At 36.7% G+C, this 24744-nt stretch overlaps 1 protein-coding gene across 1 annotated transcript in view; it reads left to right on the top strand.

The window, feature by feature from the left end:
* pcca (propionyl-CoA carboxylase subunit alpha) overlaps positions 1–24744 on the top strand; it is a 244348-nt gene that overhangs the window by 26941 nt on the left and 192663 nt on the right. Inside the window, exons 5-7 of the mRNA XM_057330928.1 lie at positions 14344–14475; positions 17492–17528; positions 17606–17684. Coding sequence (XP_057186911.1) covers positions 14344–14475; positions 17492–17528; positions 17606–17684 — 248 coding nt within the window. The remainder of the gene's footprint in view (positions 1–14343; positions 14476–17491; positions 17529–17605; positions 17685–24744) is intronic.

The following is a 24744-nucleotide window of genomic DNA, read 5'->3' as shown; positions in this document are numbered from 1 at the left end:
CAATGCTGCGGCGAAAAATAGTGGAGCAATATCAGAAAGGAGTTTCTCAGAGAAAAATTGCAAAGAGTTTGAAATTATCATCATCTACAGTGCATAATATCATCCAAAGATTCAGAGAATCTGGAACAATCTCTGTGCGTAAGGGTCAAGGCCGGAAAACCATACTGGATGCCCGTGATCTTCGGGCCCTTAGACGGCACTGCATCACATACAGGAATGCTACTGTAATGGAAATCACAACATGGGCTCAGGAATACTTCCAGAAAACATTGTCGGTGAACACAATCCACCGTGCCATTCGCCGTTGCCGGCTAAAACTCTATAGGTCAAAAAAGAAGCCATATCTAAACATGATCCAGAAGCGCAGGCGTTTTCTCTGGGCCAAGGCTCATTTAAAATGGACTGTGGCAAAGTGGAAAACTGTTCTGTGGTCAGACGAATCAAAATTTGAAGTTCTTTTTGGAAAACTGGGACGCCATGTCATCCGGACTAAAGAGGACAAGGACAACCCAAGTTGTTATCAGCGCTCAGTTCAGAAGCCTGCATCTCTGATGGTATGGGGTTGCATGAGTGCGTGTGGCATGGGCAGCTTACACATCTGGAAAGGCACCATCAATGCTGAAAGGTATATCCAAGTTCTAGAACAACATATGCTCCCATCCAGACGTCGTCTCTTTCAGGGAAGACCTTGCATTTTCCAACAAAACAATGCCAGACCACATACTGCATCAATTACAACATCATGGCTGCGTAGAAGAAGGATCCGGGTACTGAAATGGCCAGCCTGCAGTCCAGATCTTTCACCCATAGAAAACATTTGGCGCATCATAAAGAGGAAGATGCGACAAAGAAGACCTAAGACAGTCGAGCAACTAGAAGCCTGTATTAGACAAGAATGGGACAACATTCCTATTCCTAAACTTGAGCAACTTGTCTCCTCAGTCCCCAGACGTTTGCAGACTGTTATAAAAGAAGAGGGGATGCCACACAGTGGTAAACATGGCCTTGTCCCAACTTTTTTGAGATGTGTTGATGCCATGAAATTTAAAATCAATTTATTTTTCCCTTGATGATACATTCTCTCAGTTTAAACATTTGATATGTCATCTATGTTGTATTCTGAATAAAATATTGAAATTTGAAACTTCCACATCATTGCATTCTGTTTTTATTCACAATTTGTACAGTGTCCCAACTTTTTTGGAATCGGGTTTGTATTTAAAATAACGTAATCGCACTCCCAAAGTGCTGCTGGCAGCACGAACCGCTGTAAACTAGTGCTTAATGCGAGAGACTCACGTGAAGGTTGAAACCAATATGTCTAGCGCATGTTTACATAGAGAAACTGTGGGAAAGTAGCGCAGCGGGATGGAAAATCACTGTGTCTATATGAATGGCCGGGCCGGTCACTGTAGCTCACAGCACGCACATACTTTGTGCAGTTATTAGCGTGTTCTTTACAGTAATGAAAACAGGTCGCACCACAACAAAATGTGCACTCGCACAAATGCTCCCAAATATATTTTGAGGTTGCACAGGTTAAATATAGGGAACTTATGCGACTAAAACGGTCGCAATTTCGAGCCCAGCACTCCATCATGCCAATTGCGTGATGATATTGTGTTCTCGCGAGACAAATCGGATCTACGAGATCTCGTCACACCCCTAATATTTTCTTAATTTTTGTCTTCATTGTCAACCAGCAGTGTTGTAATGTCGTATTTTGTGATTATCTTTTGTATTTTTAGTTTCACGGTTGAGTCATAAACTTCAGAAACGACTTGATGTCTCAGGTGGAGTTTTTGAGTCACTGTTTAAACTTACTGGATAGTTAGATGAAAGAGAAGTCTGACAAGGCCAGCACAGTCACTAATGATTATTGTTTTGCTAATAAATGGCGAGATTAAAGTGATTGTTCACCCAAAAATTTGAATTCTGTCATCATTTATTTACTCACCCTCTTGTCATTTCAAACCTGTACGACTTTCTTTCTTCTGCAGAACACAAAAGAAGAGATTTTGAAATTTTTTGTTGACCGAACAGCGATGGCAGCCATTCACTTGCATTGGTTTTGTGTCCATACAATAGAAGTCAATGGGTGCCACCGCTGTTCGGTTTTCAGCATTCTTCAAAATATCTTCTTTTGTATTCTGCAGAAGAAAGAAAGTCAAACAGGTTTGACATGTTCAAGAGGGTGAGTAAATCATGACAGAATTTTTATTTTTGGGTGAACTATCCCTTCAAGTGCTTTTATGGGTAGAACCAGGTCGAACACTATGGTTAGTTTAATTTTAAACGTCTCAAATCATTTGTCCTCATGCTAAAATAATCTGTCACATAGCAAACAAAACATCCTAGTATGCGCTTTTTTAAACACTTTTGTGTGTTTAACTTGTCAATGACAAGTGCCAAAATCCAAGCAATTTAGCTGACATCTGCAGGCGCAGATTCCGTGGATTTTAGCGAAGTAATAATAGACACATACACACACCGTGAGCGCATTAGTAGGATGCGCTGTTTGCTGTGACAGATTTTTTTTAGCCTGACGATGAATGATTTGAAACGTTTAAAATGAAACTAACAGTGGAGGAGTTCAGGAAATATCATTCAGCTAAACAGTTGCCATGGCAACACTACATGTGTGTTGTGTTGACACTCCGGATGGGAGAGGGGTGGGGTGCACAGTAACTCATTATCATTTAAATAGGTGTTTAAATGATAATATAACATAAACAACATATGCCAAAACGGGTTGCTGTGAGCATAGGTGTTTATGACAAGGCAAAAAGGGTGTGCAAAATATTCAAAAATACAGACATTTCATGACGAACCTAATAAATCATGCCAACTTGTTGATAATGCTTATCCAATGAGCCCTTTAAACATGAATCTGTTGGTTACTTTAAAACTAAGCTTTATCTGGGAGATCAAAGGTATATGGAGGGTTTGTATGGGTGCTGGAATTCCTGGAAAATGATTGATTTTTCATATGGTGTTTTCAAGGTTTAAAAAATGCTTAGATTTGGGATAAAGGGCTTGAAACTGCTTGACATTTTAATTGCTTAATTTCATATAAAATCAGTGTGTGACAATAGTTCACTTTTTAGATAAAATAACTGAAATGTTCTTATTGCGTTTGCCGTTCGCATTAAAAACATACTGCTCAAGCTTCGCTTGCCGCTCTGATTCTGTGCACGTGGCGGCTACATATGAAGTGTTCAGATGCAAAACCCTCTAAAAGCTCTGTCAAAAATGAGATTATGATGTTAAGTGAATGCTCTCCACACATATTATACGTTACTCAAATAATTTAGCTTCAAAACCCACTAATTACCACACTATGCCCGGTGTGAAATATCTGGTTCTGTTGGAAGTACATGAAGGGGCCTGATAAAAAAATGCTTGTTTAAACGAAAAGACCAAATTCTCGAGTAACCTTATCCAAAGTCTGCAAAATGACATTTTTCTCCATGGGGAGTGAGCGTTTTTGAACCACGTAAAATGTTCACAGTGGGATTGCAGGAATGGCACATTATTTAAATTATTATGGTTAGTGTAGCTTCAATAATGCAACAAACTCCCGCACAAGTATATCTTGTGTCAAATAATGAAGTAAATCTACAGACAAACAAAATGAAAGAACCTCGCGAAACAGTGTGTCTTCATTTTAGGAGATAGTGGAATTCAATTCTATTCTTCTCTGTTATTCGTTGAGCGCTGTTCCCAAACGGCATATACAAATCCTTATTCTTTCAATTATAAGTCACATGTAACAAACACTAAGTGCACTCTAACGAAATTTCGGCCTAATGAAATTATGTAAAACTTGTCTCAAATAATATTAGGCAATATATTATTATGTTTTTGTTCTTATTTTGACAAAAAGTTGACAAAAATGTTATTTGACAATATAGATGACCGAAGTCATGAAAATAAGAATTTTTATTTTCCCATCTGTTTTCCTTACATACTTTATAAATCTTGCTAACCACGGGCTGCAAACGTTTTCAGTTCAGGACCCACCGACAGGTAATTAAGTTTGAACAAATGGAAAACACACACATTCGTTCCCTTTCAGTGTTTTTGTTCTTTTCATAAACAAAAAACTTTATTGCAATACTTATATCATAAACGAATAAGCTTTATTTTAATACAATATACCTTATGGTAGGGCTGCACAATTATGGCAATCATTATTGTTTATATTACTCCCTGTTCAAATTGTAATTGTGATTATTATTATTGATTAAATTTACATTGTAAATATGCATTAAATTGTTTTAAAACTTTCTGTGAGGCAAAGGCATTCCGTATTCTTTATATAAACATTCTGCTCCTGAAATACTTGATTACTGTTGTATAGTCTCAATAGGTCAAAATTTTAAACATTCAAAATTATTTAAAAAAAACTATGCAATAACTCGTATATCTATGTTATTTGTGACCACTGTGAATGGTCCCGCATCTGTAAAAGAATAAAAACGCCTACAAAAGTGCTATAAATGCGCCGCTTGCGCATCCATTATCCTAGCACAATAAACATGTAAATTAATGAGCAGGTGTCATTTTTAGTCATGTAACTGTTTCTTAATTGTAATATACCGCAAGCCGAGTGCGCAGTTTGGGAACCCCGAGAGCTGTAGTTGAAAATCGCAGCGCAGTAGCCAATGGACGGACCTGAAGGGCATGTGCTCGCCCACTGTGCTAAATGGCCTATTCCCACAGAGTTATTATATAAATATTTATGTTATTAAAGTATTGTTTTCCATTGATTTGACATTTTGTCATTTTACCATGGTTAATTTTCTTAAGGGAGAAAAAATATTTTTACTCGATTTTACCACAAATATCAGGTACAAGAAAACTATAACGGATTTACCAAAGTGATGTATTGTACAGTAGGGCCTATTAATTGATTAATGTTCAAAAGCCAGGTTTTTCAACTAAAACAGGATCAAAATAAATATGAAGGTAAAATGATGCCAAAAAGATCTGCATGCACAGGATAAAATTTGTGAAAGTGTATATGACATTGCAAGCATACAATATATTTGCATACACAAAAAAAGTTTTATAAAGGTGTAAATTAAACTACAAGCGAAAGAAAACAAGTTTTGCAGTATTGTAGCATTTTTCGTAAGTGTAATTCATGTGTTGTGAAACTGCAACCTCAAATTAACGCCAAATAAATATGATCTGTATTCTTCTGACCTCCGTTTTTCCACACTTACACTTTTGACACGTTTTTTTGCGCTGAAACAGCCAAAAGCATTGCGAGTCTGTAAACAGAGGTGTGCGTGCAGAGGTTTCTGACGTCTGCCTGCCTGGCGTGTTATTAAACGAATCGGATAAGAGAAAATGATGAGTCATCGGGAACCTCATTTGATTGGTCAAAAGAAGGTAGCCCCGCCTCCCCACTCACGCTTGCATACTCAAATGAGTGAGACAATTGTGCCAAAATTGTAATCGCAGCTACAAGCGAGACTGAACCGTACATATTGGGTTATTGCAGGACACCGTTTGAACTTGAGCTCATGCATGCAAAATATATGCGTCCGATGCGTGATACCTGTGAATTGTAGAAGCAATGCGGCACGGTGCTTTTTGTCCAGTGTGCTCTAACGTTTTTAAGTCATAATGAGTTGTTTGTAAAGAAAATGTCGAATTCCAAATTATATTTACATATATATACACAGTATGGGCTGGGTAAGTTAACACGTTATCGCGTTAATGCATTAATTAATTAACGCCGACAATTATTTTATTGTGCATTAACGCCGTTTTTTAAGTGTTATTTTATTTCGAAAGTCCTTAGCCTGGCTCTGAAATGTACAGATAAACCATGGGTCACAGAAAGGGGTGGGATGTTGATCGGTACTGGCTTGGGATGGGCGTCACCATGCATCTCAACCAATGAGAGCATTTGGGTTGGCCTAAGACTGGTGCTGAAGCCCGCGCACATGAACCAGGAACTAGTGCTGTTCGATTCCAAATTTTTTGTAGTCGATTCCGATTACAATTCCTGGTTTGGTAATCAAAAGAATCTATTCCAAGAATTGATTCCTATCTGCTGTTTTCGCTTCCTGCTCAATTCCCTGTTTTACTACAGATTTGTATTTGTAATTAAAAAATGTACACATTTTTAATGCAATACAATTTTCTAAGGTGTCACTTTTTACATTTATTAATCGTTTATTGTTTCTATAACAAAAACTTTAACCAAATATGTCGATCTTGTCCTGCAATTCCAATGTATCATTAATAATTTCATTAATAATCTTCTGTTTTCAAAATAAAGCACAGATCAAATTACTGTTAATTCCTACTGAATTGAATTGAATTGAAGTACTGTTAACTATTATTAAAGTTATTCAGCAGTGTACACAAAAATACTTGTGGAACATAGATATACAGATCGATAATCAGTAAATTGTATTAAAAATATGTAAGAATACTGCGCATATACAGTAAGTGTAAATGACAGACAGATCTCTAGAGATCAGGTACTAAGTAGCTCTATTTTTCTTTACTGACGGGGTGATTCACATTTTGCGTCTAAAACCGAGCCGCGCTGCTTTCTCTAGTCAAATGTCCCGTGGTGCGCGCGCTGCACTCTGAAAAGTTGAACTATTTCCATCTCGATGCGGCACCGACGCAAAAAATGTTTACGCGTTAACGTTGACAGCCCTACTTTTTATACATGCAACTGTCTTCACACACATACTGAGCTCACCGTTTACAGTACCTCTGAAAAGACAAGCATAAATAGAATTTGTTAAATGTGTGCATACATGTAAATCTGCATTAAGTGTGCAAACAAAGCTTTTGCTTTCATGCATGCAGAATATTTTATGTCATTCCACAGCTCTAAACTTCATCCATTACTTTTTTTCTGAAGTCTGTACTGTTTTAGACAAGAAACTAATGTGATTTAGTTGACCGATGACATCGGCTTAGGGGCGGGGCATGTGCTTATGAAGGCTCTTAAAGAGGAGTCGATTCCTTTATTGCAATTGATTCCAACCTTTGGTATCGACTCTCAATTCTCAACGCCTTGGAATTGAGGAATCGATTCTTTTTGGAATGTATTCCCAGCCCTACCAGGAACACCAGAACAACCAAATATCGATTCCATGTTGATTTCAGCTCGGTGAAAAGACGCATAATTCAACACATATTCAACATGAAATCGATGCAATTTGTTTGCTTACATAACATTGAATCGATGTTGATTTCAGCACGGTGAAATTACTTAACAATTAACATCATAAGCATTACAAATTAACATTAAAAATCTTAATAAATTATTACATTCTAATTTATCTATTAGTTTTAAGTATTTTAAAACATCTCAGTATGTTACATTGTTTTATTATTACTATGAAATAAACATTCACAAATACATATTTAGAGCATTCAAACCTTCTATGCAAGACTCATATAAAACCTTCATAATTTACTCTCAAATACACACAGAGGTATAAAAGTCAAGTATAGGCTACCATAAATAGTCTAAACTTACAAATTAAGTGCAATGTTTTATCAACAATAAAACTGGTTATGTTATTTTATACCAACTGTGTATATATTCAGTGAAGCACACAAGAGGATAGAACATTAAGAGACTGACAGCCTCAGACACGATTCACTATTATTGATTCTATAAAATAAACTAACCAAACTGGTCTGTGAATCTCCTTTTCGTTCCTTTTTTTGAGGGACCAGCCCCAGTTCAAGTAAAAGACCTGCCAGAGTTGGAGCTTAACTTAAAATCCCAAAACTTACTGTCAGATTCTGGAAGATAAATTCTTCAAACAGTGTTACAAGTGGAAGTGGTGCTGGTCCCTCTAGAACAGAGGTGGGCAAACTACGGCCCGCGGGCCACATCAGGCCCCCCATGCAATTTCATCCGGCCCGCCAGGCGGTTTTTAAATGTTTTCAATAACATTGCGTTTCAGTTAGGATTTTAGTGAAAATTACTAATTTGATGTAATACAGACAAAATCCATATATGGCGCGAGTCTGCTATGCAGCATACTATAGTAAAAATGAAAAGAGAGGGAGACATGCGCTATTGCGCTAGCTAGACGGACATGTTTAAACGCTGCGTTCGCATCTCGTGTCTTTTGAAGCGCCTCGCGCTCAGGTGAGAATTTCTGTTATCAAAAGCGCATCTCGAGACACTTGCCCTGAGCGCTGAGAAAGAGATACGGCTGTGACGTAGGGGTCTGCTGTTCTGCAATCGGTCACTATTGAGTTTAAGTTGAGTTTACAAAGTTTAAGTTTACCCTTTTGGTTGAGCCCTCCTACAGTCCCATTTCTCATGTGGCCCCTTGGGTTTAATTGCACGCCCCTGAATTAGAGGAATATTTGAAAATGTCAAGAATAAAAAATGATGTATACTGTAAATGATTATAATAATGTGTCTTAAATGACAGTGTGCAAATGTTTTGCATTTTTTTCAATGTAAAAGTATAAAACACAGGGTAGAAGGAATTGCATGTACTTTGTACATAATCTACAGTATTTATCAAATTTCGGTTTGGAATAAAAAAAGATTTAATTTAATGATTATTAATCATAATAATATGCAAATAATATGCGGCCCTTAACAAGGATTCAAAAACATGATGTGGCCCTCGAGGTAAAAAGTTTGCCCACCCCTGCTAGAGTCACTCTCAACCTATCTGTCTTCCTGTTAAAGACAACCTGTATCATAATAATGCACACCTGAATAAAAGGCATCACGTTATACCCCTGTTAACAATTAAAAATAGTTTGCTAATATGCACCTGTGATGGGGAATATATAGAAAATATTTAAGTCTATTTTTTTAGTATATTCGTGCACCTCCAGTGAAGACTTTGAAAAAGTAAAACTATTTTGTTGTGAGAGAGAAAAATTGAAAACAGCAGCTTGTAACAAAACCTTCAATTTACTGATAAAAATGTGTGATTTAACAACTACAAACTCCACAAACTGACACATGCTCAGTTTTACTTAATAACATGGTTGTAATTAGTTTAGGTGTTAGTTAAGAAGTCAGTATGGTGTGCTGTAAGCCAACATCTGTCCAGGCCAACATCTGATCTCTTCAGCTGGGTCTCACAGAAAGACAAAAGACCTGCAAGAAAAATCAAACAATTCATACCCATTACAAATACATCCAGTCACAAACTGTCACAAGAGCATCCACATAACTGTAACTGTAACGACGCAACAATTCCCTGTAACAACCACCTAAAGAAAAAATCTGATCAGTGTGTATGGAACCAAACTGAACAATTAGTTGTTGATGGCATCATTATACACGCATGGAACATCTGGTAACATACAAAAGCTTCTAATAGTTTGAATTCCAATAGTCACACATTTTTTGCAGTGGCCATGTTAACAGATTAGAGCATTTACACACAGTGCATGTGAGCAGCTAATGCTTGTGGCACAGGAGCAGCGCTGAAGCAGAAGGCAGCAATCAGTTCGAGTCTACACTTGGTACACTGCTCGTGCTCAATTAATATGAAATTTAATTGTTAATGGCCAAAATTAACATGGGATGACAAGAAAAGTAACAACTTTACAATAATCTGTGTAAGTGATGTCAAACGTGTTTTAAAAAGATGGCAAAACTTTCCAAAAACATAACTGTTGTCAGAAGGTTGTTGGCCATACAACATTAGCATTTAAAGGATTTATAATTTCTTAAATTTTACTCTCACCTACACTGGTACACAGTCAGTAACCCTTCTTTCTACACGCTGCTCATTTGACGCGAACACTCTGATCACACATCCAATGTGAAGCCCGCGTTAGACATGGAAAATTCACTACCACCCAGTGAGGTGGCTCTGATGATGTATGAATTCCACCCTAAAAACAAGACATCAATACAATAGTGGTTAAAGAGAAACTGAACAGAGAACAATTATACTACTAAATTCCACTAACATTCTAAACATTAGATGAAGTATAACTATAACAATTTTTTAAACTCCTTAAAAAATCCAATCAAACAGAACTGAGTATTCTGACAGTATCAAACAAGAAACTTTGCATCAGCTGGTTCTTTGCCTCCACAATGGATTTATTAATCAGCACAAATAATCATAATTTTAAACTGTAAATGCAGCCTAATATACCTGCTGCTATGAAATTAATGTTAGACAAAGTGAAAACCACTCACTGCTTTTGACAGATTTACTTTTGGAACGTTATGTACAGTATACAGAGAGACTGAGCAACATTGTCAGCATTGAACTACAGTCAGTGCTCCATTCGTTTTACTCCAGGTATAAATAAATCAATATAAAGCATCAACAGGGCATCACACCTTATGTGCTTCCAGTTCTGTCTGGGTCTCAATACTGTCATTTCATAACGCAGCAATGTTTACAGCTTGCGTAGCAACAAGCGTTTTGCGTACTTGCCCCACACTGACCGAAATAACGTTATATAAGAAACTAACAACAGGCCTTACAGGCCTTGTTAAAAAACAAGATACCATTTAGTAAGTTAATTGTTTGCTATTTTCTGTAAAACACCATCGCATCCTCGCTCGAGCAAACAGTTTTGTGGTTTATTTCTAATTGAAATAACCAAACGCCTATCTTAAAATTTCGAAAATTATAATGTTTTACACTTGATCGATGCTGCATGTGGCCGTTTTAAACAACTGCTTAAACATTTACCTCAGAGTTTAACTGCGGCTCACCTCAGACAGGCCGTGTGCTAACACAACGATAAATTACAAGATTATGATGGAAGAACATTTCAAAACCTAAACAGTATAACACATAACAACGTCAAAAACAAAATAGTGGTAAAATATCTATATTTTAGTATAAAGAACTATGTAAAATCAAAACATTTTGCTTGCCTCAGATGGTTACTCCGGTGACGGTTAGCCGTAAAGTGAACTCTGACTCCTCCCACCAAGTTTCCAAATAAGGTTATGGTTCCGACCAGATGCATCGTATTGATAACACCGTTTCAATATTGAATCAATGTTTTATTTCCGAAGTAAAACGTTCCGATGTACCGACAAAAAAGTGAACGTTGATTCAACATTGAAATCTGATTGACGACTAACCAAAAATCAACATTGATTTTATGTCGGTTTGCTATCTGGGTTATTTCCGACGTTCCGATGTACCGACAAAATAGTGAACGTTGATTCAACATTGAAATCTGATTGACGACCGATACTGACATTTCTAACCAAAAATCAACATTGATTCAACGTCTGTTTGCTATCTGGGTTATGCTATTGATGATAAAGCGTAAGTAAATGAATAGCCTGCAGAATACAAAAATGTGCCCCTATTTATAGGGGCATTCCAGGACCTGGCGTTCGCTGGGCCTGGTGTCAATAACAGTTGTAATTTCAGTAACAAGGGCGTTTTCAGTTCTGGCACTTACAGGATGTTCCCTTGAATACGATTCCCTCTTATATAACTAAAGCTCGGGTTAAAATTGATGTCTTAATTCATGACTCCTTTAATGTAATTTTTCTTTTGTAAAATGTAAATGTAACATTTGTTTGTCGTTTCATGGTCAGTGTCTGTTTTGTTTAGCTTTGCATTGCATTCACATCAATAAATAAGATCAATTAAGGTAACTAAATAATTACAGTGTTTAAAAAAATAATAATTTATTTACAGGCTATACTTGAAGGTGACGACCCTATCTTAACTATTATAGGCTTTAAGGTATGGAAGAAGCTATCAGTCTTATGCTTAGGCCAAATTCATTAACAGAAGTTGCAGTGAAATATACATTTTTATGTTTCAAGTTGTTGAAATGAGATTTACTTACATATTTGAACAAACAATAGGGATGTAACGGTATCAACATTTCACGATACTATAGTACCTCGATATGAAGACTACGGTACGGTATTTATTGAATTTTGTGCAGGAAAAAAAACAAAACAAATGGAGAAAAATGTGGCATAAGTGTTTATTAAACTATGACTGAACAAAGATTACATTTATTATTTTTAGATTAGGTAATTTTAAAGTGCAAAGAACAGCAAAGTCAGTAAGAAACAGGAACTAACATAATAACATAAAAAATAATAACATCAAAATTTTGAGAACATGAAACATGAAAAAATTAACATGAAAAAAGTTTGAGTTGTTTGTCAACTTTTAACAACTCACAACCAGTCAGGTACTCACCTCATTCACTGCTTCACTCACCTCATTCACTGCTTCACTCACACACTCACCTCATTCACTGCTACACTCACACACTCACCTCATTCACTGCTACACTCACCTCATTCACTGCTTCACTCACCTCATTCACTGCTTCACTCACACACTCACCTCATTCAGTGCTTCACTCACACACTCACCTCATTCACTGCTTCACTCACACACACCAAAAATCTTAGTAATTTTATTTCACGGTAACGATATATTTCATGAAACAATCTCCCATTATAATTCTATATTTTATACCTCATTTTTCTTAGATTGATTTAACTCATTTATTTATTACAGTTCATTTAAATGCTCACCATAGTTAAAATGTAGGCAAGTTATGAAAATGTACTAAAGATATCAAATTAAGTTCTGATAATCAGATGTATTATTTATTCATATTTATCTTCTGGCTATATCATATGTATACAGTAGGAAGATAGACAACATATTTAACAATAAAGTATGAATATGCACAAACAATGAGAGTACAGTATATGACTAGTGTTATAAACTGGGGTTTGTACTGTAGGTCTTTATCGCTTTTCACTCTCTATTAGATGAGCAATTTTAGTGTGTTGCGACTAGGGATGTAACGATTCACTCTGCTCACGATGCGATACGATTCACGATTCTGATCTCACGATGTGATTTATTCACGATTTACTCACGATTTATTTTTAAAAAATGAGTTGAAACAAATTAGAAATGAACAACTTCCCTTGAATTATTTCTTAAATGCTTCAAGTTTCTTTGTATAATAAATTTGTTTTATTTCAAATAACAAAACTAAACTGCAGTTTTATAACAAATTAATAATAGAAAAAGTCTCTTTAATATAAACAAACTAATACTGTCTGTGTTTTTCTTGGATTTTTTACATTTAAGAAATATCAGCATGTCCACGTTTAGGTTTGCAGTGAACATGGCGGCCCCTGCTGTTCAAAAAATGTATTGCGATTCAGTTCACACCTCAACCGATTTGAATCGGTACACATTATAATCGATTTTCAACCGGCTCACAGGGAATCGTTACATCCCTAGTTGCGACTCTCTGTCTTTAGGTTTGTTTATTCTCTGGCTTGTTTTTGCACTGCAAGTCTCTGGTGACTCCTCACGCGTCTCCCAAAACTGGAGGTAGAAGCGCGTCACATCAAAGCGCTCGCGAGCATCATCGCGCATTTCAACGCAAATTTCACCTTGGCTCGCCTGAAGTTAAACTTTATAAAACTATTAACAGCTTTTCTCACTTCACATAACTTCTGAAATACATGTTGAGAATGAGCTTTTTTAAATGCTGGTGCAGATCCCTGCACGAGCACTGCGGGTGAGAGAAGCGCCGGACTGGAGCGGATCACTAAACTACAGACTGAAAGAAGGTCAAAAGAATGTTTGATACGTTCATTTGTTACGGGTGGATTAATTCATTAGTTTTTTTCAGAATAGCGCCTAATTTGCAGCGCACCGAGTTAACCACGCCTACTTATTTACATTCCGCGGAATACACGGAATATAAAAATGTCTTACGGTTGACATTTTATTCCGCAGTAACGGAATATTCCGTCATTCCGCCCAGCCCTAGCTTCAACAATTTGTAAATCTGTTTCTATGCCACTAGCGGCATCCGCCATTTTCGCTCAACTTGCTCTGTAGCGGGCGGAAGCTTATAAACAGATCTCGCCCCCACCCCCTCCCCCCCATTGACTACCATAGTAGGAAAAAATACAATGGTAGTCAAAAGTGGATGTTCTTCCAGAGAAACCCAGATAGGTGTTTTCAGTAACCACAAGTCTAACAGGTCTCAAGACAGAAAGCATTCAGACAGCAGTCGGCTTCAAACAATATGCTTTTGTTCCTAATAAAGATCTATCTACATACTACAATCAACAATGTTTTTCTAAAAGCATGCCATTAAGTGAATGATCATGACAGAAAGACAGTAATGTACTGGATATTAACTGTAAGCAGCATGCAGCTAAAGTGGTTTAACCAGAGGAAATGATTCATAATTTATTGGCTATAATATATAGGCCTAAATTTTATTATCGGAAATATTTTATATTTCGGAGGTAAATTACATTAATATTATGTTGTGGATTTGGGTGTGAGATGATTGATTCATGATTTTTTTCTCCAGGCTGCAGGAGGAGTAACCTTCATTGGTCCTGACACATATGCCATCCAGGCCATGGGGGATAAGATTGAAAGCAAACTTATTGCCAAAACTGCAAAAGTCAACACCATCCCAGGATTTGATGGTGTGGTCAAGGTCAGATAATCATTTTGGAGTTTTTAATCTATCACATGTTTTCAATCTATCTGTGTTTTTATAATTGGATTTATCTAGAATAGAATAGAATAGAATAGAATAGAATAGAATAGAATAGAATGAGCTTTATTGGCCAAGTATGTTTCCACATACAAGGAATTTGTTATCGTGACAGAAGCTCAACAGTGCAACAGAAAGACAGCAACAGGACAGAACACAGATGAAAAAAAAAAATAATAATACAATAATATAGAAATAGGCAATGTATGTTGTGGAAAAATTTCAGTCTTGTAGTTCAAAAAATCTCTCAGACAAAGAAGGTCCGGGTGTCGAGGAGTTAACTTTATTTGCTCGAGCCAAACAAAGTGAGATGTTCCAAGTCATCTAAAAACCAATCTATAGTTATAGTAAAATTTCTGAAAGGTGGTCTCTTCTGAAACCAATCAGGTATTTTCCTGTTATCTCTTATTTTTATTAACCAATTGTTAATTGTCTGCCACCAATAAGTCCCAGGTAACAAGGTACGTATCTAATGGTGGTACGCTGGTTATTACATCATTTTTAAAATAATTTGCATACAATGGTTACTACACGAGACCACCAAACAAGCCATGGTCTCCATACGAGACGGCGTGGCGTCCGTGCGTAATCATGGTTACTTTTAAACAGTGGAAAATCCCCAGGTTTTAGAGAGAACACAACAGGCTTCAAACTTTAGGCCTCTAAAAACATCACTGGATTTTACCTTGTTACATTGTGCTCAAATGTGCTTTAAACATGCATAAAGTGACATTAAGTGCATTTATATGAACAATCATTGGTTACAGGTACAGATTGTGTCATTAAATCATCAATTCTTCTTCAAATAATCAAATTATCATCATAAACCTACTTATATGTAATTATTCTTATTGACTATGATTTCAGATCAACCCATCTATGTACTAATGTTCCTATGAATACTTCTCAATACTTTTTAGGTATTTTATCAAGTGCATTTATAACTGTGGTGAAAGACAGTGCTCAATACATGTAAAAAACATCTGTATGTGCCCAGAAATTACACAATATGTACAAAACAGCAAAAACACAATATACATTATATATTCTTCTATCTAATAAGTATCCCAAAGTATAATGAAACCCCTCTGTTTTAGCAGTGTTTTAAGCAAGCCTTTTATTTGGACAGGGTTCCAAATAGGTGTATATATTTTATTGACAAAGTTACATAATTCGTGTTGATTGGACAAACCATTCTTGTATACAGTGTCAATGAATTTAATGGTAAACATGCAAAAAATTAATTTGATGCTGTATGTTTGCCAAACTTTCATATGTCAACATGAAACTTGGTATTTAGCATCACAGCCGTTGCTGCATACAAATTATACAAATCTATAATGAGTTTGATTCATTATTATCTTACAGTCTGTCTACACCGCATATGAGCGGCGCGATGCAACATGGCAAAAGAAAATATAAACCATTAAGAACAAGGCGTTTTTTTTAGCGTCTCATCGCAACGCATATAATGTGGACAGAATTTTTGTTTATAATGGGTTCTAGTCTTTTATTCGTGGAGTAGGGTGTGTTTTCAGTCCATTCCCATGGAAGTTGAGCTTCACGCTTAAAGGGATACTTCACCCAAAAATGAAAATTCTGTCTTCATTTAATCACCTTCGAGTTGTTCCAAATCATTATAATTATTTTTGTTCTGATGAACACAGAGAAAGATATTTGGAAGAATGCTTATTGCAGACAGATTTTGCCCCCCATTGACTACCCTATATAATATAAACATATAATTGTAGTCAAAAGTGCCCGAGAACTGTTTTCCTACATTCTTCAAAATGTCTTATTTAGTGTTCAACAGAACACACACAAAAAATTATAAAGTATGTTTTCCTACTGTGGTAGTCAATGGGGCAAAATATGTCTGGATCCAAATATCTTTATTTATTTTATACAGACTTGGAACAACTCGAAGGGGAGTTAATGATGACAGAATTTTCATTTTTGAGTGAAGTATCACTTTAAAGGTGCAGTTTGTAACAATTTTGCAGTAAAATATCCCAAAACCACTAAGCTAGTGTTATATATTTTGTTCAGCTGAGTACTTACAATATCTCAAATGTTTCCAACTACTTGTAAATCGTGAGAAAATCGCCATTCTAAACAGTGACACAGGGCTGTGCAGTCGCTTGTCAATGGTGTCATAGCCACATTCCCCTTTGTTACCGCCTTTACTGACGTAAAAACCGCATGACAACAACTACTATTTCTCGTTCCCGTCTGATTGATGGGCATCAGCGGTGGAGTTGAAGACAACAGATCCCATCATTCCACGCTTCTTCACAGCGTCATCAAGCTACGGCATTGTTGTTTTTTTGATCGTGCTCCCTCTAGCGGCGGTTTTATCTTTAACTACCATAGGAATTGATAAAAAAAAAACACTCGCTGTGCTCCGCTCCAGTACAAACGCACCATTATATTTAAACATAAAATGTCAGGTGAGACCACTATTATCAGAAATGTCAAATGCTCTGTATGCAAAATTATAGTATGAGACCCCTTTGTTGTCAAAATATGAAACAAAATAAAATAAATGCTGGAAACTTTTGCCATAAAAATTGTTATAAAACTCATATTGTATAAAACTCATATTGTTAGTGTCTCATGTGCAGCTGCTTTGTAACAATGAAAATTGTAAAAGCGCTATATAAATAAAGTTGAGTTGAGTTGAGTTTAGTTAGATATTTTTGTTTTCATTGCAAAATATTTGTGTACTGACACAAAATGTGGTCATGTGTCATTACCCCACAGCTTGACCGCCCCACATTAATATACAAACAGCACCATCTATTGGCCAAAACTTACAAGCAACGTTATTTTAAGTGCTCCCCTTATGTTTTTAAATAGCTTTTCACGTCATCAAAGCTGTCCTGACCCATAATTGCTGCCAGCAGCACAAGTTTATTAGGAAAGTAGTTGCAAATTATTTTTGCTTTTATTGCAGGATGCAGAGGAGGCTGTGAAAATTGCAGCAGAGATAGGTATGAATAACTAAAAGTAACATTTTTAACTACTATTTTGTGTCAGTTATAAAACCTAAGTATGTGTCTTTTTTTAGGCTACCCTGTTATGATTAAAGCGTCTGCTGGTGGAGGTGGCAAAGGAATGAGGATTTCTTGGAATGAAGAGGAAACCAGGTAAGGTTTATAGACAAGTAATTTTTTGATAATTTCTAATTGTTATCTGGCTAATTAGCTAATTTTTTAATTTATAGCTTCTCAGAAACATTAATTTTCTCATACTATACAAAACAATTACACAAACTTACACACTGGTCACACACAGCCTTGAACTTTTTAAATAAGTCCTTTTAATGGAACATTTACAGAATTATACCATATGCTTATACCTTAAGCCTGGCTCAGACTACAGGAGTTTTAAAATCCTGACAGATTTCAAATTCTGGTTGCAGCACACACATAAGGAGAATCTTAACAGATTCTCTTATTTAAAATCTTAAACCTGGCTCAGACTACAGGAGTTTTAAAATTCGGAAAGATTAAAAATTCTGGTTGCAGCACACACATAAGGAGAATCTTGACAGATTCTCTTATTTAAAATCTTAAACAAGCTCACACTCATCAGTGTACAACTAAATTACACATATTTTACATATCCATAGGATATGCAGTTTTGTAAAAGGAGCTAATAGTAACCGTTTTAATGGGTTTACTATTTTTAGATGTTGACATCACATCTACATTTGAATCTCTTTTTCAAGCACTACAAAAATAGGTTTGCCCTTTGTAAACTTGCATTTATGAATGTGAAATGTCCAGATAAGAAAACGTTGGGGCGTAAAGTTGTGTTTATAAATAAGCCTAAAGGTAGCAAGTGCAAAAATAAAAATTTAGAAAGTTTGATTGGAAGTTTTTTTATTTCATAATTGCACATCAAAAGACATTCTAAGACACCCAAACTACAGGATAATATTAAGATTATCATACCAGAGGACGCCTCTTACGTCATCTCACCGGGAAACAGAAGTAAACAAAGGGACATCGCAAAGTTAATTTCACGTGATCTCACCTGGCAACGGTTGTGTAACGTCTTTGTCGCTCTCTGAATGATTCTCTGTCTGTCTGTCCAAAGCCGCGGGAATGTATTTTGAGCAGGGGGTGCTATAATGCTTTTTGCTAGGGCTGAAGTTATGACTGTGCTTTGGGCGAGCCGCTTAAGTTTAATGTTAATAAATAACGGAAGAAAAAAAATAGTAGCTGCCGAGAATAAAGATGAATGCCAATGTGATTATAAGATACAGCATAAAAACAAACACATAAACGCATGTTATATGTATGCCTAGCCAAATAACAATCTGTTGAACGAAACTACAAGCTGCGCGTTAGCAGTTAACTTACCCGGTACATTTAAAACCGACACGACTTCTCCCCAGCTCTTTTCCTTATCTGTGCTGTTGTGGTATGTTTTGGAGGATACATTATATAGACAATCATGCTGTTGCCACAAGTTGTTCTTCCATCTCCGCTGTCCAACGTACCCTTGCAGGAGCTTTCGCGGTCGACATTTTTAAAGGTCTGTCAGTTACCTCCGTCACCTTGCAGATGTGCCTCTCATTGGCTGTTGCGAAAGTACCAACGTCATCACCCCGATTTAAAATCCTAAATATCAAACATGTTTGATATGATCGGGGCGGCCCCGATTTCTCTCGGAGCAGATCGGGAGGTGTAAGATTCGATCTGTGAACGCCTCACATTACGTGATAATCTGGGCCGAACCTCGGACCCGATCGAGGTTCTGGACCCGATTTTTTCAAAGATTCTCGGGAGGGGAAATCGGGGTAAATTCTGGCCGAGAATCCTGTAATCTGAGCCAGGCTTTACCCTCTCTTCATTGGCAATTAATGCCAAAATCATTCATAAATCATTCACTTTCCTTTGCTAAATGACTGTTCTCATTACAAATATATTTCAATGAGTTGCGCCTGGTTAGGATGCAATTTACTGTTATTTGTGTCAGCCAGGTTACGTGTGCTCTGCGTGGTGTGTGTGCGCGCACAAGTTCATTATTTTTAATGTAGATGCACTGCAAGCGCGCTCAAATAGAGTGTGTATGCGGTGTTGATGCTAAAAATCCTTTTATATTTGCCAGAGTAGACACCTTTGTGGGCCTTGTTTGGCCCACGGGCTGTATGTTTGACACCCCTGCTCTTGTATTATCCCAACACCAGCAAAAAAAGTCTCTTGGAGCCATGCCCTGAACCCAAGAAAAAAACTGTACTATTTAAATGTTTTGTCTTCGCTGACAGTCGTAAAGCTGATGAGAAACAGAGTTTTATTCTGAAAGACTTGTTTTCATCACAGATGTGAAATAATTTGCTCATGTGGCAAGCTGTGTAACAAGTGGGATAATGTCCATCCAGTTGGTTGTTGAAACCTGACAGGGTGGATAGGGCCCTGGCGTGAAGGGGTTTACTTTTTCAGAGTGTCTTTTCACACTGAGTGCATATAGCCTGCCTTGTTGGCAGAAGCTATTTAACTCTGCCTAAAAGTATCTGATTTGAAAAGAGAAAAGTGTCTGATTTGAAAAGAGAAAATGTAAGAACAATGCTATTCAAACAGTGACTCCATTGGTATAGAGAGTAAAATGTGTGGCAGAGTTTGAATCTGCATTTTAACAAACTCGCTCTTCAAACTTTTCCCATCACATATCAGATCATAAAGGCATTCATTTTCAATAAAATAATTATAAAGTATAGGTTAGGTTAGTGGTAAGGATTTATTGTGCCAGCAAGGTGTCATTTATTTAATAATGTTGATTTTAGATCATATAATCTTTTACACACTGTTATTATTGTATAATGTTTATGGTACAATACTGGGGTGCAAATAGCATCTGCCACTAATTATAAGGAACAGTAGCATCTAAATATTATTTACACTTAATGCAAAAAATACAGCTATTTTCATTTAGTGTAGACAGCATACATTATTGAGGCATTATTGAGGACACAATAGGAAACGATGCTAGTTTCAGTTAGTGTAAATACAATATATTGCTATTTAAACTTAGTGTAAGTAGCATCTATCAATATTTCACCTACTGTTAATAGCAGAATTGAAAGAAAATGTTGTTTTTTATTTAGTGCAAATAGCCGCTGCCTTAATGTCTTTCCCCACGAGGTCCAGCTACAGTATCTGTAGTTAGTGTGTCTTTCCAAAGAGGTGGGGAACTAAAAGCTGGTACACACCGAGCTGATGGTTGTCCGTCGGACAGGTTTTGAGCATCGTCTGGCTTAGTTTTTCTGGTGTGTTCCACACAGTTGGCTAAAGTAAGTCCCCGGCACCCTTCGTAAGCTCATCTGGGAGTCAGATCATTTTGATTGGCTGTTCGGCTTAGCGAACCAGTGCACGAAAAAAAATAATGGAAGTGATGAAAACAAGTAGTACGCTCTTCTCATTTGTTTGCACCTCTCGTGACAATACGACGAGAAACTTTACAAGTAAAATAAAGGCAGTCTGGATTGAGTTGGTGTTGTAATGTTAAAACAAAATCAACTTTAACCTGCCTTCCTGTTTCCAAGAAACATAGTGTAAACATTACATTCCCCTATAGAGTTACAGTACAATCCCGGTAGTTCGTATTTTGACTCTGTAGGATTGGACTAAGAAGTTCCTTCAGCATGTGGAATATCACAAATACGTCTGTGGTGAGCGAGATTTGTGTGAATCTGGTAAGAAAACGCCGCTTTCCCAGCTGACAATAGCTCTTCAGGTTTCCGTTTTGATCAGTTTGTGTAACAACTATTGCCATTTGCTGGTACAGAAAGTTATTCCTTTCATGCAGGCACAGAACAAACGTGCTACTTTGCCGTCAGGTTTCAACCATCGGCTTGGCGTGTCAGGGCAATTTTGGACACAGATGCAGTCAACGTTAGCCGACCTCATTGTCTGCTTTTCGTCTGCGGTAGTTCATTGCGTCGGCTTGGTGTGTACCGGCCTTTAAAAGCACACGATGGCAGTCTGTAATGTGGATTGAGCACTTTCATAAGGTGACAACGCTTTAACTTAGTGTATAGTGTATAGTGAATGGATATTTACATGCAGAGAGGCATTTTTCAATCTCTGGATGGCAGTGGGAGACTGGAAGGCAGAGAGAAGGATATCCAGAGGTTGAGGAGACAGGGAGATGGAGCAAAAAAGAAAAAGAAAATAAGAAAAAAAATTCTGGACAGCTGGAGCCCCCCAAAACAAAGATAGATAAATTAACAAGATCAAAAATTAATTGACATGACAAAAATAGATTGATTAAGACTTTATTGTAATTAAAGTGCAAAACTGGACTGGAACAAGACTAGAAGCATATGAACAACAGCACAAGACGATCTGGAACAGGCCAGAAAACTTGAGGGAAAGATAAAGGAAACTTAATGTGAAAACACAGGTACAAGCACTGATCATCAAACAAGGAAACAATGGCGAGGCAACACATTGTCAACCAAGCACATAGCTAGCACAACACAAACACACACAACTGAGCCAACCTGCCTAGCAACGTGACAGATAGTGAAGTCAAGATAATGTCAGCGGTCTCCAGTAAGCAATCCAACGGGGCTTTTTTGGTTGAAAAGGAAAGCTTTTAGTAATGATTTACAAAAAAAATGAGTTTTATATTGAGATTTTGTGGCAAATTTTGATGGGTGATAGATACACAATGTTCATGATTGCAGCTATAACATCACACTTCTGTTACAGGAGTGAAAGCATGCAACCAGGCGATAAGCAGGCAGATATATTGCCTGATATATTTCCATCTTATATTATCCCCATTCCTTCTGGGTGACCCAGAAAGGCACCTTGGTTCCAAGGGCAGGAACACTGAGAAATTCAGAGAGCGAGAGAGAGAGTGCAAGGGTGCCAGGGTTATGGTGGTCAGAGGCATCATGGCCATTCAAACAGAGGGGGCACACAATTTTTGAACAGGCAGTTTTGCATGCAACCTCCATATGACAAGTTAGGCATCTATTAATCAGTTACACGATTCTATAGGAAGAAACTATATCAGTTATGTGCTGCATCCTCATCATCTTTTGGAGATTTTCACTGTTTTGATCACGTACAGGCGCTTGACATTTATCAATCAGGCTAGACGCAACAGCGCTGGCTAATGATGTAATCAGCGCCTGCGTGCTGTCTGGGGCTCGGATCATGGAAACACCCGTGTGCCCAAACCAAGACTTTTAGACTCGTTCTATGCTAGTATGCACCGTCGTTTAGGCAAAGCATTTGACACCCACATTCATTTAGACCCTGCGACCACACACACGTGCGAGCACTAGACCACTGAACTGGGTTTTTGACTTGAAGCGGCGCTGCCCAGACCGATCAGTGTATGTCACTAACTACTGTGAGAGCAGACTGCTCCGTATGCTTTCAAATTGCTCTTGTGATACTTTGGTTTAGTCTGCACAGTCAGACACACCTCTTGGCAGTTGCCGTGGCATCATTTAAACAGAGTTAACTTTTATGTTACAGTATCAACACTTTAATTTCAGGGTCCAAAGACTCACAGTACTCTTAAGCAAATATATTTTCATTTAAATTAATTTTGCTATCATTATATTGAATCATTTAACATAGATTTGGAAATACATAGAATGGTATATTAGATCAAATACATACAATATATTGAATAATACCAAAGATATTAATAATGTGCCACGGCCATTACAATGAAGGAACGCAACGCTCAATATGGCCGAATTGAAAGCGACTTACAAATGAGGTAAACAATGGAAGCGATTGGAACAAGATAAGGACAACAGAAAGCATAAGTGCAATAAAACTGGTCTCATATAGCCTACCACAGTATACAAGCTAAGGTTTTTTGGGGGGGAAAGAAAGAATAGAAAAGAGATAAAAGTCAGATCTGATCGGTCAGGTGCTTTACTGTCACCGTCCCGTATACAGGACACCCACGTTTGCGTCAATATTGTGCATGTAATTTCTAATCGAATCATGACAAACTATATCATTGGGAAGGTCTAAGACTTTAGAATGCAGATTTCTTTGGTGTTTTTTCAAATAATTTATGTAGGAAGAGTAATTGTTTCTTTTTTATAAAGAGTGTGCTTAGATTTTTTTATGTCTTTTCACTTGTCACCGTCCTGTATTCGGGACACCGTTTGCTTCCATATTTTTGTGAAAATTCTGATCTAATCAACAGTGTTTTATAAAATAAAGTATGCAGGAAGTGTAATTGATTCATAAATGACAAGAGTTTGTATCAAAAATAAATACATCCTGCGGAACACCTACATTTACTTCAATACTTTGCATGTAAATTCTTATCTTATCATGACAAACATTATATCGTTGGAAAAGCCTAAGACTCTAGAATACGCATTTGATCAGTGTTTCGAAGAATAATCTATGTAGGAAGAGAAATTGATATATAAATGATAATTAATTCATACATTTGTGTGCATCAAAAGTATGGTTTCATACAAATTTATTGTTTTTATATTGTTTCTCTGCTTTTGTATTTTTTCATTGTGTCTGTTAATTGGAAAAGTAAAACAATGAACAAAAAGCATCTCAATGTTGTGGTCAAATTTCAGACCAAGTGCTAAAACTAATGGAAGCCTATGGGCCCCCTAGTGGATTTTCATGGTAGGGTGGCTAAAAAACTCAAAGATCCCTCAAAATTTGGTGTATCTTGACCAAACTTGATACAACACTTGGTGACCCTTGGGAATTTGACTTATGAAATTTTGGAGCTGATCCGTAATTTTTTATTTATTTATTTTTTAAAGAAATTTTTTTACAATAATTTTTTTTACAATAAACATACAAAATACCTTTAAAAATATATTTTTTGTGTGTGATTTTTTTTAGAAATAATTGCTAATTTTCTTCTTTCAAACGAGACCAACAGTAGTTCTGTATTCCAAAGATTTCATGAGTAACAGCCATTTTAGTTCCAACAGTGTGTTTTCATGCACTGTAAAACCCGACAAGTTCAGTTAACTCAAAAAAATAGTTGAAACAGATTACATCGAACATTTTAAGTCATAGTAACTTAATTTGTTTAAGTTATATTAAATGTATATTTTTAAGTGTCTGTTACTATATAATGTTATGTTATTTTAGCTAGGTATTTTGAGTTTACAGTACATATTTATATTGGGTACAGATAACTTGAACATTTTCATTACTTATAAAATGAAATATTTGCATT

Source organism: Triplophysa rosa, linkage group LG4 (genome assembly GCF_024868665.1).
Source record: "Triplophysa rosa linkage group LG4, Trosa_1v2, whole genome shotgun sequence".
Classification (NCBI taxonomy): domain Eukaryota; kingdom Metazoa; phylum Chordata; class Actinopteri; order Cypriniformes; family Nemacheilidae; genus Triplophysa; species Triplophysa rosa.
The sequence above is the reverse complement of the archived record's forward strand: the minus strand, read 5'-3'. Positions and strand labels throughout refer to the sequence as shown.